Source organism: Lissotriton vulgaris, chromosome 12 (genome assembly GCF_964263255.1).
Source record: "Lissotriton vulgaris chromosome 12, aLisVul1.2, whole genome shotgun sequence".
In the NCBI taxonomy this organism is placed as follows: Eukaryota; Metazoa; Chordata; class Amphibia; order Caudata; family Salamandridae; genus Lissotriton; species Lissotriton vulgaris.
Window position 1 is genome coordinate 22,777,829 of NC_141700.1, and position 17,479 is coordinate 22,795,307.

The 17,479-nt window shown below is 52.9% G+C and overlaps 1 protein-coding gene across 1 annotated transcript in view; it reads left to right on the top strand.

The window, feature by feature from the left end:
- Nucleotides 1–17,479, top strand: part of FCHO1 (FCH and mu domain containing endocytic adaptor 1) — a 275,051-nt gene that overhangs the window by 245,413 nt on the left and 12,159 nt on the right. Inside the window, exons 26-27 of the mRNA XM_086946797.1 lie at nucleotides 10,829–11,028; nucleotides 12,537–12,595. Of these exons, the coding sequence (XP_086802923.1) occupies nucleotides 10,829–11,028; nucleotides 12,537–12,595 (259 nt within the window). The remainder of the gene's footprint in view (nucleotides 1–10,828; nucleotides 11,029–12,536; nucleotides 12,596–17,479) is intronic.

Consider the following 17,479-nt stretch of genomic DNA (forward strand, 5'->3'; position numbering starts at 1 on the left):
AAGTGTTCTTTTCGCTCCACGGCTGCCCACGGGGAGCTTTCCAGGTCATTTCCGAGGAGGCAGTCCACGGGGGCGTCGTCTCGGACCGTTACCTTCAGCATGCCGGAGACCCCTCCCCACTCAAAGGGGACGCAGGCCATCCGACACAGACTCTCTGAGTTGTCGGCGGATCGCACAGGGCAGAGAATGTTCGGTAGATATTGTTCTGGGGTCACCAGATGACAGCGGACGGCTGTCACACTGGCCCCGGTGTCTCGAAGGGCTTCGGCCCGTTGTCCATTGATGCTCACCCATTGGCTGTACTTCTGGGTGTTAGCGGGTAGGGGGACCCGCGGGACCATGTCTCTTCCCCCTAAGCACGCGAGAGTCATGGCTGCTGGCTCCCACTCTTGATACTCTTGCTCGTCTGTTTCTTGTTCCTCGGAGATCTGTTCTTCCCCTAGTGCCGCGGCGGCCACCTGGCGGGGTCTTGGACTCTGATACTGCGGGCAGCTTGGGTCGTTTGCATAGTGGCCGACTCGTTGGCATCGGTGACATGTAACATTGGCTCTGTATCCCGGTCGCGCCGGGGTGCTGCCCCGGTTGGCCGGGGGGGTGGTGCTGGTAGTGGGGGCGGCCGGAGTGTTGTCTCTTCCTCGTCCTTGGCCCCCTCCTCCTCCTCTGGGTCGGGGGTGACCATTGTTGTTCCTGTTCTGCTCGTAGGACCCATTCCGGCCCACTCTGGTGATCTCCCACCGGTCAGCTTCGGCTGCGAGCTGCCGGGGATCGGTTAACTTGCTGTCGAGGAGGTGTTGGCGTAGTTCAATGAAGCAATTGTTGGACAGATGCTCCCATACCATCAGATTGAACAGCTGCTCGTAGGTCGTGACGTTGTTCCCTCTGATCCAGCCTTCGAAGGCTCTGCTAAAGTACGTTACATAGTCCACCCAAGTTGTACCTGGAATGCGTGTGCAGTCTCGGAACCGCTGACGGTACATCTCGGGCGTGAGGCCATAGCGGGTGAGGAGGGCCGCTTTCATATGGTCGTAGGAGGTCATCTGGTGGTCTGGGAGCTGTAACAGAGTATCGCGGCCCTCATTGAGGAATTTGCCCCATAGGCCGGCTCCCCAGTCGGCTCTATCGATCCGGTGCGCAGTCATCGCGATTTCATAGGCCTTAAACCATTGCTGGATGTCGTCTTCTCGAAAATATTCTCGGACCACATCCTTGGGGATGTGCACTTTTTTCTCCGTGGTCCCTGGGGTGGACGGTCGGTCAGGCACCCCTAACTCTTTATTCTGTTTGCGCAGGTTGATCTCGGCTAGGTTCCGCTCGTGCTCGTACGTTAGTCTTTTTTCCTCGAGCTCCCTTTGCCTCTGTTTCTCCTCTCTTTCTTCTCGGAGGCGAAGGTGCTCTAAGTTTATTTTTTTCTCGGCCAATTTGAGTTCTATGTCCATCTTGAGTCGGGCCATTTCGAGTTCGTGTAGTCGGGCTTTTTCTCTTTCTTGGATCTCGTCTTGCGAGAGACTGGTTCTTTGCCCCTCAGGGCCCGTGCTGGTATTTTTCGCGGTGCTTTGCTCAGGGGCTTCGACATCCCCGGTCTCTGCCCAAGATTCTAGGGCATGCTTAAAATCGTCCTTGGTACTTAGTCCGGTGGTAGCGATACCTAGTTCGATGCAGAACTGCTTTAGTTCACGATGGCTGTATTCCTCGAGTTTTTCCATTTGGAACTTCTCAGTTGATCCGCTCTCTTTAGTTGACATTGTTGTTCGTTGTGGGGTGAGCTACTCTCTGTACGTTATGCGGTGATTCGGATCGCGCCGCTGGCCACCAATGTTAGACGGACCGGGAGGGTCGGCCGAGATTACGGGGAGAGGTCTCCAGGGAGAGCCGTCTCCAACGACTGTACAGATAAGTAACTTCCCCCCCCCCCACAGACGGACACCACACAAGATTGAAGGTTAACGAGACTTTATAGGCAATTCTTAGGTTACGTTGATATGATACAAGGAGGTCTGGACTCAGGGGTCCCCTCGGTTCTGATCTCTGGTTGAGGAAAAAGGGGTAGCGGGACAGTCTTAGTTGCCAATGAGTTAAATAGCTCTCAATCCTCGAGCTCGGCGTGTTTGCTGATCGGGCCGTGGAGGAGCCAAGCCGGTCCCGAGATGGACGAAGGATGATCGACGGGCCGTGGAGAAGCCAAGCAGGTCCCGGGATGGATGACGGATGGTCGACGGGCCGTGGAGAAGCCAAGCAGGTCCCGATGCAGATGACGGTTACAACGGTCCGCGGCCTCGCCAGCAGATCCGGACGACGATGAAGGATGAAGGTTACGACGGCTGTGGCAGCGCCAACAGGCAGGACGATGGTGCACAGGACAGAGCTACGGCAGCGCCAGTAGTCCGTCCAGGATGAGTTCCTCTTTACGTCTCTCGACTCCAAGATACAACTGCCTTCCTGCTCTGGAGCTGCCCCAGTTATATGGCTGGCGTGCTTTGATGTCCGGACCCTCGCACTTGGAGGTCGGGAGGTCCGGGATGAGGGAGTCCAGACACCCAGCAGGGGGGTGGAGCCAGCGCCCGGGGAGGCGATGGGCGAGCGGCACTGGCCGGGGGAGAGCCATCGACCCCTCTTTCTCCCATTGACCTGCCAAGTAGCTCGCTCACCTCCTGGGTGGAGGGTGGTGCCGGAATGTCTGAGGCCGGGCTAGGCCCAGGGTTGAGGTCGATCGGGGGCCAGGCGGCCTCGTGACGAAGTGTCCAAGATGGCGGCCCAGGCTGAGCGCATGGGTCGGCAGTGGATCGGGCTCATGAGGTGATCATGTTCGAGGGCAGGTGTCCCTGAGGGGACGTAGGACGTACAATGGTGGTGTGTGGTGCTTGCATGACTGGGCTCGGGCCTGGTCGAGCCGGGGGAGAGCGGCCCGTCATGTGGCCTGTCCAACAAATATTTTCTCCTCCACCAGTTCAGCATTGCTGTCAGTTATTACCACTTGCATTTGGTCTGATTTTCCCATGCATTGTGGGATTGCACCTGCTACCCTCGCTTTCAGGTGAGACCCGGAATGCTTTTACCCAGATACTCCAGGATGGACAACAGGCTGCTAAGTTGATGATATGATGTGGTTTGGACACCACGCATTCAGTGAGTCAAGCCATGGCTTTTTCAGTGGCACTCCCCCGTCGTGCCTGGCTCCGCAACTCCGTTTTCTTCGAAGGCTGTTCAGGCCACCAGTAGACCTGGCTTTCAATGGTGTCCATCTGTTTGCCACGCATGCCGATTCTGCATTGTAGCGTTTTAAGAACATTCGGGGTGGAACAGAATCTTAAACCTGTTTTTTCTAGGCCGTCGCCTCCCCAACTCCCCATGTAACAGAATAGTACGAGGATGTCCATCTTCGCTTTACTTTCACATATGAGCCATTCCTGAGCAGAGTCCTATGGCTTTTCTTTCCTTTAACCATTCCACCTTGGGGTGGCACCCGGTTAGGTGTTACAGCTTTCTGTAGCTATTATTATGATTATTAATTCTTCACGCTGTCAATGACCGGTATTAGCTTCCACACTCTGGGATGTATTTGCTTTGTGGGTCTATGTGGGTTTCCACGCCTGATGGTACAGGGTTTTCTTCTTTTGTGAAGTAATATTTTATGTATGGTATTTTCGCTCCCATTGTGCGGATACACTATTGCCTTTGCTCCCTTTTCAACGTGGACTAGCTTCTGTGTGCCTTAGTCCTTCCTAGGTATGCTTATGGTACTTTAGTATCCCTTATAGGGGGTTTCCAATTATGAACTCCAGGGAGATGGCGCATGTGGCTTTCCACCCTGCCCCAGCGCCCTTCTTCAGGTGTACCTCTCCTCAAACATTGCTTCGCTCCACGCAGCATTACTTCTACTGTATCTGCCGCGGCAGGGCGATAACTTGTGCATTCGGTGTCAAAGGCCCCTCTAAGGCAAGGGTTCCAATCCCGCCACTGTCGGGAAGTGATAATCCAGTGGGAGGGGTCTTCGAGTCCATGGCCTGCGGTATGTTGTCCGTCCCTGGCCTGGGCAGTGTTCCCACATGGACTGTTCCTCTACCTCTGTGTTTTGACATATTTTTATCGTGCTGCTCTTGCTCTGCCTTGACCACATGCCTGTTCTCTCCGGCTTCCCTGTGGTGGCATCTTGCCCGTATTTATGCTGTGGGTGGCCCGTGCTCAAGAGCTGGTTCGATTGTATTTAGACTGATTCCCCCCAGTGAGGGGATGTTTTTTACTTAATGCTTAGAGGGAATGCCTTCTACCTTTGTTGCCAATGACAACACTTCTACAATTATTCAGATACCTACCTCGGCATTTAGTTGCCTCACTGATTACTCGTAAGCTCTCGCCATCTGCCCCTTTTTAGGTTTTGCCTGGCGAAAGCTGCGCTTTCTGCGCAGCTTTTTCGCGCAGGCGAAAACCTGATGAGAACTGTAGTGCAGCTTGGTTCGGCCCTCGTCGTTGATTGGCTGGCTCCGTAAACGGAGCCTTGTCATTGGACGAGGGGCCTGTCCGTCAATGCCGGACCAGACACGGGGGCGTTCCCGACATTCTTTGGCTTTTGCCGACGTCACGGGACGCCGGGAACGCCCCCGTGTCTGGTCCGGCATTGCCGGCACTACTGCCTCTCTTCTCCCCCGTTTCCCGCCCCGTGACTGGCCGGCCGGCCAATCCTAGCGCGGCCGGCCGGAAGTGCCCGCCCCCCGCAGCCCGGGGGAAGAAGGAAGACGGCAAGCACTATGGCGGCGCCCGCGGGGAGACCGGAGAAGTGCCTCTCCAACCTGCCGCTCTGTCTGGGCTGCCCAGCCTGTCGCTGCTCGCCTCCCAGACCGATCGAGAAGTGCCGCCGTCGCAAGGTGCGTGCTCTGTTCCACTAATTTCGCTCTTTTCAGGTAAATCGGTTATTTTTAATATGGCGACAGTACTCGCATCATTCCTAGTAGCCGCCGTCGCAAGGTGCGTGCTCTGTTCCACTAATTTCGCTCTTTTCAGGTAAATCGGTTATTTTTAATATGGCGACAGTACTCGCATCATTCCTAGTAGCTCCTGGGCAGTTTGCCTCGTCATTCTTGTCTTTCTTTTTTTTCGCTGAGGTTGCTGGCTGGACCAATGGTTTGTAGCGACTGTGGGACTCTGCACAGGCGTACCGCGTACCTTGTGGTTGGCGCACGCGTGTTGTGTCTTATACCGGCAAGCGGGCCTTTGCGTGGTGTGAGAGGTTTACCAGAGTGACTGGTGATATATGATCAAATCCTGCTGCAGCACTTAACAAAGTCGTCCAAGAGCCTGCAATGTTTCTCACCCGCTCCGAATATGACAGGTAATAATCTGAGAGTGCAAAGAGTTGGGATGGGGAACTGTCTCGAGCGATTGATACCATTAAGTGATGGGGCAGAAGGGTCTTGTGACTGGAGGCTCTCTGTTCTGTTGGGTCTTGGGGTTCTCCTCTCATAAGCCTTTGGGTGGTGGACTGTTCAGAGAAGCTAACACTTCCAAGTCTCCCAAAGGGGGATCTTATTAGTATGAACATGTTTTTCAATCTTTGTTACAACTCCGGAAGTGACATTTCGTAATGGTGTCCCCATAAATGACGTTTCTGAGGGGCACAGTTAATTTCTCCGGTACCAAACAAGCTCTAGAGCTTTAGAATATGAAAAAAAATCAATTTCACAACCTGCTGCGTGCGAAATCAGCCACTAAACCTTTCTTACTGGCGTTAGAATGGAATCTGTGATATTGAGTAAATACACACAGATTGCTGTTGCAGACACCCACCTACGACATCTCATTGGGTTTAGAGCTTCTTACCGGCAGTTTCTCAGTTCGGTGCACGTGCTTATTTAACCCACTACTATTTTATTGCCACTTTTCTCACATTGTGCCTGATACAACATTCAGAAACTTTGAAGCGTGGATGCAATGAAACCGCTCAAAGCTAAATACAGCTCTGACACCAGTCCCCCCTTACCGTGTGCACCCCTACTACTGCCCGAGTTACCAACAAATACCCTGACAATTTGGGTGCAATTTCAGAACCAAGCTCAACCTATAACATAGTTTAACTAGCATTGAGAACTAAGCAGCTTTAGAGGGACATAGGTAATTTAAAGACTTTTGGTGAATTACCCTTTTTGCACAGCTAGTTTATTGCATTGAGTTCCTGCCGCAAGAACCCATCGTTTCCTGCCCTTTCCTTTTAAACATCATTACGTTAATCTGTTATAGTCTAATGGGTGCGAGTGAATTAAACCAAGAGTACAAATACCATAATGGCCTACTATGGCAAATGAGCACCTGCAACTGGAATCATGCTCCTTTGTAATATGGAGGTATATGTGTGGAGCCGCACCTCAATATTTCTCTGAGCCCCAATGTTTTATGCACCACGGTCTTTTACCTAATGTAATACGGCTCGGTTGTTCTCATTGATCTAGTGGAAAGAGACTCCCCAACATTAAACTCATTAATTAGCAGAGTAAAACTTCAAATAAGAACTGGGATAACTCGGAAATTAACTGTAAGACTTTATTACAGAATGTTTCGATATAAATGATACAGAGAAATGTATAGCTAAACAGGAGTGTTCAGCTAAAGAATACAGAATAAAAAAAATACCAAAAATCTCTAATTAAGCAATTACGTCTCTTCAGATTCTAAGTGTCACACTCCTAAAGAGCACTGACAGCATTATAAGGCAGAAGGAGAAAGTCTCAAAATAATTGGACACAATCTCAGGATGAAAAAAGAGCAGTCGCCCGAACCATCAAAACTAGGTTTTTTTTAATACATATTTTATGCATTAACAATTAGCAAAACTGCAGACTTATCATGACATGTTCATGTTTAGATGACATTGGCAAATCCAAAGCCACTTAGTTCTAACTAAAACTCTTAGCATTAACCACGAGCATTGCATGTTTGTTCTTGATGAATAATACCTCACTCTCGTATACCGGCGATCTTTTATTATAACATCTCTTGAATATAGCAGGACATTGTTTGTTCCCCCTCCTATTTGGGAGAATGTTTTGCATCCCTTGATATGTACTTGTGAATACTTCAATTTGTACTTGCCTTTCAACTTTTGGCAACTGTGCATTAGAATCTTTTCTGAAGTCGTTTTGTCAAGTATATGGTGTTTATAGTATTTTTTAGTTATTCACACTTTTATATTTGCTGATTGAATCTTGGAGGTATCGTTTATTTTTACATGTCTGCTACTGTTGTTCATGCTCGTTTAACCTTCATATGTAGGTACACTGTGTGAGCCCTGCACTGACGTTGCATCATTTACTAAACTGTGCATATTGTATATGTTCAGGCTACTTTAGGACAGCCCTAATGTGTTCACGCTACTTTACGACAGGCCTCTTGTGTAGAGCAATTACTTAGCCATGTACAATAAATCACTTTATTTGAAGTATCAGCTAGCATCCTAATCTCTATCACATTATGAAGCATGGGACCAAGATACCGGTTAACAGGAAACGTACAGGGCATAACATTCATTAGTCATGAAGACAGCTTGTACCTCTAAAAATCCGGAAACCCTGCATGCGAATATGTTGTTACGTTAAATGCACTTGAATCGCACAATCCCAACCTTTCAGGATCCGCGTGCCCTGTCCAGCTCGCCCATTCACTGGCGTGAATGCGGTTGTGTGTAGAAATGTGTCCCTCAGAGAGGCGGGCAGGCTGGGAGCAGACTGGTATGTGCATTGCTTGGTGGTGGGTTATAGTCAGGGAACAAATCCTAAAAAAATAAGTGGGGATACAGAGTGCAGAGTGCAGAGTGCAGAGTGCAGAGTGTCAAAAGCAATGCCAATAGCTCTAACTTTAACAAAGGCAAAACCATTGCATTGTAAATGCTTGTTCTGTTTGTGGCTGTTTTTCATCTTGCATTTCCTTCTTCTAATGTGTGTTCCTTGAACCCCGTGGTTCCATCTCTCTTGAGTGCAAGGGGCTCCTTTGCTCCCTTTGGATATAATATTAATGGTGGTTCCTTTTACTCCTCCACAGATTGTGATAAGTTTTCTAACCCTACAAGGTTAGTTATACCACTTCTGCCTTATTCTTCGAAATCAGTCTTTTCGAAGGATTATTTCTTCCTCGTACATTCCCTGTGGAATATGTGGGAGCCCGATTTTGTCTTTTTTAAAATATTTTTTGGTGTATTGAAGGCTTTTTCTGTGCTTAGATTTATACTTCTGTAATTCTTCTGTGCCTGTCTCCTGTAGAGGCATTCTTTACTGTACTCAACACTTGTCCTTGTGTGCACTGCGACGCATTCTATTGGTTCGGCTTGTCTTAACTGGTGCCTTGTTTTTGGACTACTACCCCCCCCCCCCTTTCTTTCGTGTTTGTTTTGTTTCAACTCTGCTGTTTTCGTCAAGATGTTATATCAAATGCCAGATTGTAGCCTTCTCAGTCAGTTGTATTGTCTTCATGTTGGGCTGCCATTCTTTTCTTGGAGTGTGTGATGTTCTCCACATTCTCCATCCTCTTATTGAGTACTAGCCGCTGACTGCTCGGCTTCGGCCTCGTAAATGGTTCTGATATCATCGTAGTGACGGCTTCTGTCTGCGACTTATATATATAGGTACATACAGATGCATTATTTATAAGTGTGTGTGTGTGAATCACTCACTAAATATATGTAAATACAGAAGTATAAATACTATATAATTCTGTGCGCGCATTTATATATAATGTATCTGTGTATCTATATGTGTGTGTGTGTGTATATATATATATATATATATATATATATGTAATATTGCACTTTCTTTGCAACTTTTTTTTACATATTACCTGATGTTCAATCATATTGATTGATATTGGTTAGAAAAAAATTGTAAATATATATTTAATTGTATTATTGTTGGGACCCATGGTGTAGGATAAAAAGGGAAAAAAAGTGTTTACATGGTTTACATTGGAAATTTCAAGTGCCATTTTTTTCTTTTTTGCTTTTGTTGGAAAGGAATTGGAAATAAATGTAGTTCTTGTGGATAATTTGAAAGAAGTTTTTCATAGAATAGTTGGGAGACAATAAGAAAAAAAAACGGTGCTCCCAACAAAATAAGAGTAAAAACAAAGAAAATCATTAAAAAAAAGTAATCTACTTAAAGAAATGTATATCTAAAATTTAAAAGGTACAATCTTGTTTTGCCCCTCTCGAAATGTTAGAAAACAGGTTTCTGGCAAATGGTACTTAACCATAATGGTAAACTGTGGAAAGGTGTAATTTTAATTATAATTGGGCGATGGTGGAAAAAGAAGGGAAGTATCCCTTTAAATGGACACACTATATAATGCAACTCGATGGCCCAGTAGAAGGCTTTTTGCTGAAACGCGTCGGCCTGGATTTATCAGCACGGAGCACTTTTGTCTTAAGAATGAAAAAATAAAATGTGTGGAACCATACCTGATTTGTGCCGTCTCCTATTTTCAGAGTCGAGAGGTGAATGGAATTGTGTTGAGGGAAGACGGTAACTGAATTTATATAAATACATATTTCCTTCCGTGAGTTAAATATAAGCTTGCTTTTCTTTTCCTCGTATGCGAGTTATACATTGTTGTTTGTTTCTGTGGTGTTGCCACTCTTCTTGGCAGTCAGGACAACCAATACTGGTTTTGTTGTATTCACATATATCTGTTTCAGCATTGTACAGTGCTCTCTCCATGATGGGTGGTTTCTTGTATTCCTTCTCCTTTGTCTCCATGGAGCAGGTTTCGCTGCTTACTGAGTTTCTAAAGCAAGCGGGTGTAGCTCAGTGACATTGCCTGTGGGCTTTGGTTCCTCAAGTCACTGCAGAGCATAGGCCTCATCATCGGAGCATTCAGTATTATATTTCTGTTGAATGTTTTCTTCAGACACATTTTTTTTGTTTGTTCCTTTGCTACGGGTAACGCTGTTTCCATGCTTTTCATTGTCTTTATGACTTCTGCTGGCTGTGGTCCTTGCCACAGTTGAATGGATGAAGGATATTCTGCGGCCCGCCTAAATTGCTAAGAGTGTCCGGGCTCCTCTGTCTTATTATAAACCGGCTAGTTCTATTCAGAGATTATTAGCAAGATCAGTTCATAGACCCTCCTCCGGGGATGGTTTGCTATGGTATCGAATTCAAAGATAAGGAATCTGCGGATAGATGGCTCTATCAGATGAATGAGTTATTTACCTTCGGTAACACCTTATCTGGTAGAGACAGGATCTAGCCGTAGAATCCTTACAGATCCTCCCTATTCTGTGAACTGGTTTCTCCTTTTAGCTAAAAGGTCATTTTCTTGGCATCATGATGCCTTTTATTAGGACTTCCTACTTGTTTGACATAAAGATGTCTCTCTTTTGACACACTTTTTCCATAGACAGTTTCTGTAAGTGGCTGCGCGTTTTTGGGCGCAAAATAGTCACAGAAGAAACTGACATCTGAGGAGGATTTATATGGACTCTATCTACGTCCCATCAAGTGGTCTAGAGCACTACAGAGTTGCACGGCGCCCTCTACTGACTCACAGAGGTATTGCTGTAAAAAATCAAATCCCAGATCGAGTCCGGTGCCTGGTGAGAATTCAAAGGTAAGGAATCTGCAGCTAGATCCTGTGCCTACCAGATAAGGTGTTAACAAAGGTAAGTAACTTATTGTTTACACCCCTTCTGCATATTTAACCCCCCTGCACCCCCATCCCCCTTCTGCCCTTTGGTGTTGTATCCCAGAACCCCTTTCTGTGTTGCTCCCTTTTCTGCTTTCTCCTTGAAACCCCTCTGTTTCATGTCCCCTGCACGTTCTCATCATTCCATCACTTGGTCCATGCTGTTCCACAGGTATCCAGACCGAGCCCCGGGTCCACTCCGCTGCGCCTGGCGGCCTCCTGGACGTGCGAGCCGACCTGCACACGTGTCAGCGTGGAGTACTCCTACAACTCGTGTGCGATGGCAACGCCGGCCCCACTGAACAACATTCAGATCCTTCTACCTGTGGAGGAGCAGGCCACCAACATGGAGCTGCACCCGTCTGCAAGCTGGTGAGGCTGGTAGAGAGCTGGGCTCTTGGGAATGAGTCTCTGACCCCTGTGTAGGGCCTTGAAGTAGTGTCTGCGGGGCATGTGATGTTTTGGCGATGGGGGTTGGCGTTTAAGGCAAGGTTTTCAGGTATTTAGTTGAGTTCTGAGTAAAAGAACGTTTCTGCTTTCCAAAACTTCCTTCCCAAGGCATCAGCGTAGTTTGAAGTCCATGGGCCCTGGTGCAAGCAAGGAAAAGGCCCCTTTTCACTGCTGTTGTGTTAGTGAAGTACAGAAATTATCAGGGTTGAATAGGCCCTGGTGCCAGTTCATCTGCTGCACAGGTGGTAAAAATGTCCATCTCCCAAAAGTGATACTTCCTGCCGGAAAGGAAGGTGTGATGAACACCTTAATTCTGGGGAAAAAATAGGTATGTGCCACGGAGAGAGGCAGGCACATCTCCGTTATTAAGTTCTCATCTGCCCTCTTGTGAACCTCCAAAACTTTCACTTTTTAGATCGAGCCTAGAGAGAGCTTGCGCTGTCTAGAAGATCTGTTGTATGTACTTTGTGGGATCTGGAGATCAGCCCTGGGACTTGTCTGCTTCCACCTTTGCTTAGGGACTTTATTTTCTGTCCAACTGCTTCTATTTAACTGTCTTGATGGAAAACGGCCAGCAGAGGTCAGTAAAATACCAGAAACACTTTAGCATTCCCTAGATTCCAGGCCAAAAAAATTTGTATTCAACGAGCATCCGTAGACGATATTTTTTTCAAATCTTGTATTTTCAGTGATATGACATTATAGTAATAACAGAGCTTTGGACAATACATTTTCCCGCTGATAGGCAGTATTTTTGTCCATGTGTTCCCATACCTGGCGTGTTCCTCAGTTTGGCGCTTACTGTCCCTCCTTGTTAAAGAACAGTAGATCTTTCAGCACCCAGGCTAATGTGCTGCATAGCTAAATACATATAAGGCACCAAAGGCGAGACCGATTGCATTGCAAATGCTTGTACTAAATCTGGGCTACACCCAGCCCTGAGTTCTGAGGCCTCTCTCTTCCCTCATGGGCCTAGGGGACAAACCTCTCACCACGGGTCAGTCCACACCGGTGAAGTGAGTATGACCAGGCACCCGTTAGGCTTCCTAGTCTGTACTTTGGAATTGTACTTTATTTATGGGGTGTTGTCATAGTGGGGGCTTCCTGCTGCTTGTGCATGTGCCACGCGCTGATAAATATGCAGCAAATTCATTTATTTTAATGTCTCCCTGGTGACCGCAGTCACTTTACAATGTTAAAGGTGCATATGGTTTCCCGCAAATGTCCACGTCCCAGAGGAGCGTGGCAATTGTTTTAAATGTTATATTTAGCCGTCAGCTCAACACATAGTGCCTTGTCCGAGGTGTCGATATGTAGCGGGACCTGCTGCCTCCTTCCACTCATTGTCCTCTCGCTCTCTCTCTCCCTCTTTCCTTTTCCTCCCTCATACTTATATGCCCTCCCCCACCTCTCTCCCCCTCTCTTTCCAGGAGCTTGGAGGAGAAGCGAGTACTGTGGCGCCTTCCGGACCTCTCAGAGGGAAATGAAGGTAAAGGACACTGGAGCAGGGGTGACTGGCTGGGGGAGGAGAGTGCAGGTGTGACTGTGGAGAGTGCAGGTGTGACTAGCTGGGGGAGGAGAGTGCAGGTGTGACTGGCTGGGGGAGGAGAGTGCAGGTGTGACTGGCTGGGGGAGGAGAGTGCAGGAGTGAAAGACGGGGAGGAGAGTGCAGGTGTGACTGACTGGGGGAGGAGAGTGCAGATGTGACTGTGGAGAGTGCAGGAGTGAAAGACGGGGAGGAGAGTGCAGGTGTGACTGACTGGGGGAGGAGAGTGCAGATGTGACTGTGGAGAGTGCAGGAGTGAAAGACTGGGGGAGGAGAGTGCAGGTGTGACTGGCTGGGGGAGGAGAGTGCAGGTGTGACTGTGGAGAGTGCAGGAGTGAAAGACGGGGGAAGGAGAGTGCAGGTGTGAATGGCTGGGGGAGGAGAGTGCAGATGTGACTGTGGAGAGTGCAGGAGTGAAAGACGGGGAGGAGAGTGCAGGTGTGACTGACTGGGGGAGGAGAGTGCAGATGTGACTGTGGAGAGTGCAGGAGTGAAAGACTGGGGGAGGAGAGTGCAGGTGTGACTGGCTGGGGGAGGAGAGTGCAGGTGTGACTGTGGAGAGTGCAGGAGTGAAAGACGGGGGAAGGAGAGTGCAGGTGTGAATGGCTGGGGAAGGAGAGTGCAGGTGTGACTGTGGAGAGTGCAGGTGTGACTGGCTGGGGGAGGAGAGTGCAGGTGTGACTGGCTGGGGGAGGAGAGTGCAGGTGTGACTGGCTGGGGGAGGAGAGTGCAGGTGTGACTGTGGAGAGTGCAGGAGTGAAAGACTGGGGGAGGAGAGTGCAGGTGTGACTGACTGGGGGAGGAGAGTGCAGGTGTGACTGTGGAGAGTGCAGGTGTGACTGGCTGGGGGAGGAGAGTGCAGGTGTGACTGGCTGGGGGAGGAGAGTGCAGGTGTGACTGGCTGGGGGAGGAGAGTGCAGGAGTGAAAGACGGGGAGGAGAGTGCAGGTGTGACTGACTGGGGGAGGAGAGTGCAGATGTGACTGTGGAGAGTGCAGGAGTGAAAGACTGGGGGAGGAGAGTGCAGGTGTGACTGGCTGGGGGAGGAGAGTGCAGGTGTGACTGTGGAGAGTGCAGGAGTGAAAGACGGGGGAAGGAGAGTGCAGGTGTGAATGGCTGGGGAAGGAGAGTGCAGGTGTGACTGTGGAGAGTGCAGGTGTGACTGGCTGGGGGAGGAGAGTGCAGGTGTGACTGGCTGGGGGAGGAGAGTGCAGGTGTGACTGGCTGGGGGAGGAGAGTGCAGGTGTGACTGTGGAGAGTGCAGGAGTGAAAGACTGGGGGAGGAGAGTGCAGGTGTGACTGACTGGGGGAGGAGAGTGCAGGTGTGACTGTGGAGAGTGCAGGAGTGAAAGACTGGGGGAGGAGAGTGCAGGTGTGACTGGCTGGGGGAGGAGAGTGCAGGTGTGACTGGCTGGGGGAGGAGAGTGCAGGTGTGACTGTGGAGAGTGCAGGAGTGAAAGACTGGGGGAGGAGAGTGCAGGTGTGACTGACTGGGGGAGGAGAGTGCAGGTGTGACTGTGGAGAGTGCAGGAGTGAAAGACTGGGGGAGGAGAGTGCAGGTGTGACTGGCTGGGGGAGGAGAGTGCAGGTGTGACTGGCTGGGGGAGGAGAGTGCAGGTGTGACTGGCTGGGGGAGGAGAGTGCAGGTGTGACTGGCTGGGGGAGCAGAGTGCAGGTGTGACTGTTAGGAGTAAAGCGGAATTATAATTGAGTTGTGGAGTGGCTGTCTGAAGTGGAGGGGCAGCTGACTGACCAAGAGGCTGAGGTTTGCCGATTTGGGCCTTGGGAGGGTAGGAGTGACTGACCACAAGACAGTGCAGGGGTGACTGAGGCAAGAGGTGCGAGTTTTAAGGGAGCGGAGGAGTAAGAACAGGTTGAAGGTCTGGAGATTGTAAGAGGAGAGCTGCAAATGCATGGGGGAGGGGGGAAGAGTGTCTGGAGAGGAGAGCTGCGAGTGCCTGGGGTTCAGGGCTGTGAGTGCCTTGGGGGCAGGGCTGTGAGTGCCTTGGGGGCAGGGCTGTGAGTGCCTTGGGGGCAGGGCTGTGAGTGCCTTGGGGGCAGGGCTGTGAGTGCCTGGGGGGCAGAGCTGTGAGTGCCTTGGGGGCAAGGCTGTGAGTGCCTTGGGGGCAGGGCTGTGAGGGCCTTGGGGTCAGAGCTGTGAGTGCCTTGGGGGCAGGGCTGTGAGGGCCTTGGGGGCAGGGCTGTGAGGGCCTGGGGGGGCAGGGCTGTGAGTGCCTGGGGCAGAGCTGTGAGTGCCTGGGGCGGGGCAGGGCTGTGAGTGCCTGGGGGGCAGAGCTGTGAGTGCCTGGTGGACAGAGCTGTGAGTGCCTGGTGGACAGAGCTGTGAGTGCCTGGGGGCAGAGCTGTGAGTGCCTGGGAGCAGAGCTGTGAGTGCCTGGGGGCAGAGCTGTGAGTGCCTGGGGGGCAGAGCTGTGAGTGCCTGGGGGGCAGAGCTGTGAGTGCCTGGGGGGCAGAGCTGTGAGTGCCTGGGGGCCAGAGCTGTGAGTGCCTGGGGGCCAGAGCTGTGAGTGCCTGGGGGCCGGAGCTGTGAGTGCCTGGGGGCCGGAGCTGTGAGTGCCTGGGGGCCAGAGCTGTGAGTGCCTGGGGGGCAGAGCTGTGAGTGCCTGGGGGCCAGAGCTGTGAGTGCCTGGGGGGCAGAGCTGTGAGTGCCTGGGGGGCAGAGCTGTGAGTGCCTGGGGGGCAGAGCTGTGAGTGCCTAGGGGGCAGAGCTGTGAGTGCCTAGGGGGCAGAGCTGTGAGTGCCTGGGGGGCAGAGCTGTGAGTGCCTGGGGGCAGGGCTGAGAGTGCCTGGAGGGCAGGGCTGTGAGTGCCTGGAGGGCAGGGCTGTGAGTGCCTGGGGGCAGGGCTGTGAGTGCCTGGGGGGCAGAGATGTGAGTGCCTAGGGGGCAGAGATGTGAGTGCCTTGGGGTCAGAGATGTGCGTGCCTGGAGGGCAGGGCTGAGAGTGCCTGGAGGGCAGGGCTGTGAGTGCCTGGAGGGCAGGGCTGTGAGTGCCTGGGGGCAGGGCTGTGAGTGCCTGGGGGGCAGAGATGGGTGTGCCTGGGGGGCAGGGCTGTGAGTGCCTGGGGGGCAGGGCTGTGAGTGCCTGGGGGGCAGGGCTGTGAGTGCCTGGGGGGCAGGGCTGTGAGTGCCTGGGGGCAGGGCTGTGAGTGCCTGGAGGCAGGGCTGTGAGTGCCTGGGGGCAGGGCTGTGAGTGCCTGGGGGTCAGAGCTGTGAGTGCCTGGGGGGCAGGGCTGTGAGTGCCTGGGGGGCAGGGCTGTGAGTGCCTGGGGGGCAGGGCTGTGAGTGCCTGGGGGCAGAGCTGTGAGTGCCTGGGGGGGCAGGGCTGTGAGTGCCTGGGGGGGCAGGGCTGTGAGTGCCTGGGGGGCAGGGCTGTGAGTGCCTGGGGGGCAGGGCTGTGAGTGCCTAGGGGGCAGGGCTGTGAGTGCCTGGGGGCAGGGCTGTGAGTGCCTGGGGGCAGGGCTGTGAGTGCCTGGGGGCAGGGCTGTGAGTGCCTGGGGCAGGGCTGTGAGTGCCTGGGGGGCCGGGGTGTGAGTGCCTGGGGGGCCGGGCTGTGAGTGCCTGGGGGGCCGGGCTGTGAGTGCCTGGGGGGCCGGGCTGTGAGTGCCTGGGGGGCCGGGCTGTGAGTGCCTGGGGGGGGGCAGGGCTGTGGGTGCCTGGGGGGGGGCAGGGCTGTGGGTGCCTGGGGGGGCAGGGCTGTGAGTGCCTGGGGGGCAGGGCTGTGAGTGCCTGGGGGGCAGGGCTGTGAGTGCTTGGGGCGGCAGGGCTGTGAGTGCTTGGGGCAGGGCTGTGAGTGCCTGGGGGCAGGGCTGTGAGTGCCTGGGGGGCAGGGCTGTGAGTGCCTGGGGGCAGGGATGTGAGTGCCTGGGGCAGGGCTGTGAGTGCCTGGGGGGCAGGGCTGTGAGTGCCTGGGGGCAGGGATGTGAGTGCCTGGGGCAGGGATGTGAGTGCCTGGGGTAGGGCTGTGAGTGCCTGGGGGGGCGAGCTGTGAGTGCCTGGGGGGCCGAGCTGTGAGTACCTGGGGGCAGGGATGTGAGTGCCTGGGGCAGGGCTGTGAGTGCCAGGGGGGCCGGGGTGTGAGTGCCTGGGGGCCGAGCTGTGAGTACCTGGGGGCCAGAGCTGTGAGTGCCTGGGGGGCAGAGCTGTGAGTGCCTGGGGGGCCGAGCTGTGAGTACCTGGGGGCCAGAGCTGTGAGTGCCTGGGGGGCAGAGCTGTGAGTGCCTGGGGGCCAGAGCTGTGAGTGCCTGGGGGGCAGAGCTGTGAGTGCCTGGGGGGCAGAGCTGTGAGTGCCTGGGGGGCCGAGCTGTGAGTACCTGGGGGCCAGAGCTGTGAGTGCCTGGGGGGCAGAGCTGTGAGTGCCTGGGGGGCAGAGCTGTGAGTGCCTGGGGGCCAGAGCTGTGAGTGCCTGGGGGGCAGGGCTGTGAGTGCCTGGGGGCAGGGATGTGAGTGCCTGGGGCAGGGATGTGAGTGCCTGGGGTAGGGCTGTGAGTGCCAGGGGGGCCGGGGTGTGAGTGCCTGGGGGGGCGAGCTGTGAGTGCCTGGGGGGCCGAGCTGTGAGTACCTGGGGGCAGGGATGTGAGTGCCTGGGGCAGGGCTGTGAGTGCCAGGGGGGCCAGGGTGTGAGTGCCTGGGGGGCCGAGCTGTGAGTACCTGGGGGCCAGAGCTGTGAGTGCCTGGGGGGCAGAGCTGTGAGTGCCTGGGGGGCCGAGCTGTGAGTACCTGGGGGCCAGAGCTGTGAGTGCCTGGGGGGCAGAGCTGTGAGTGCCTGGGGGCCAGAGCTGTGAGTGCCTGGGGGGCAGAGCTGTGAGT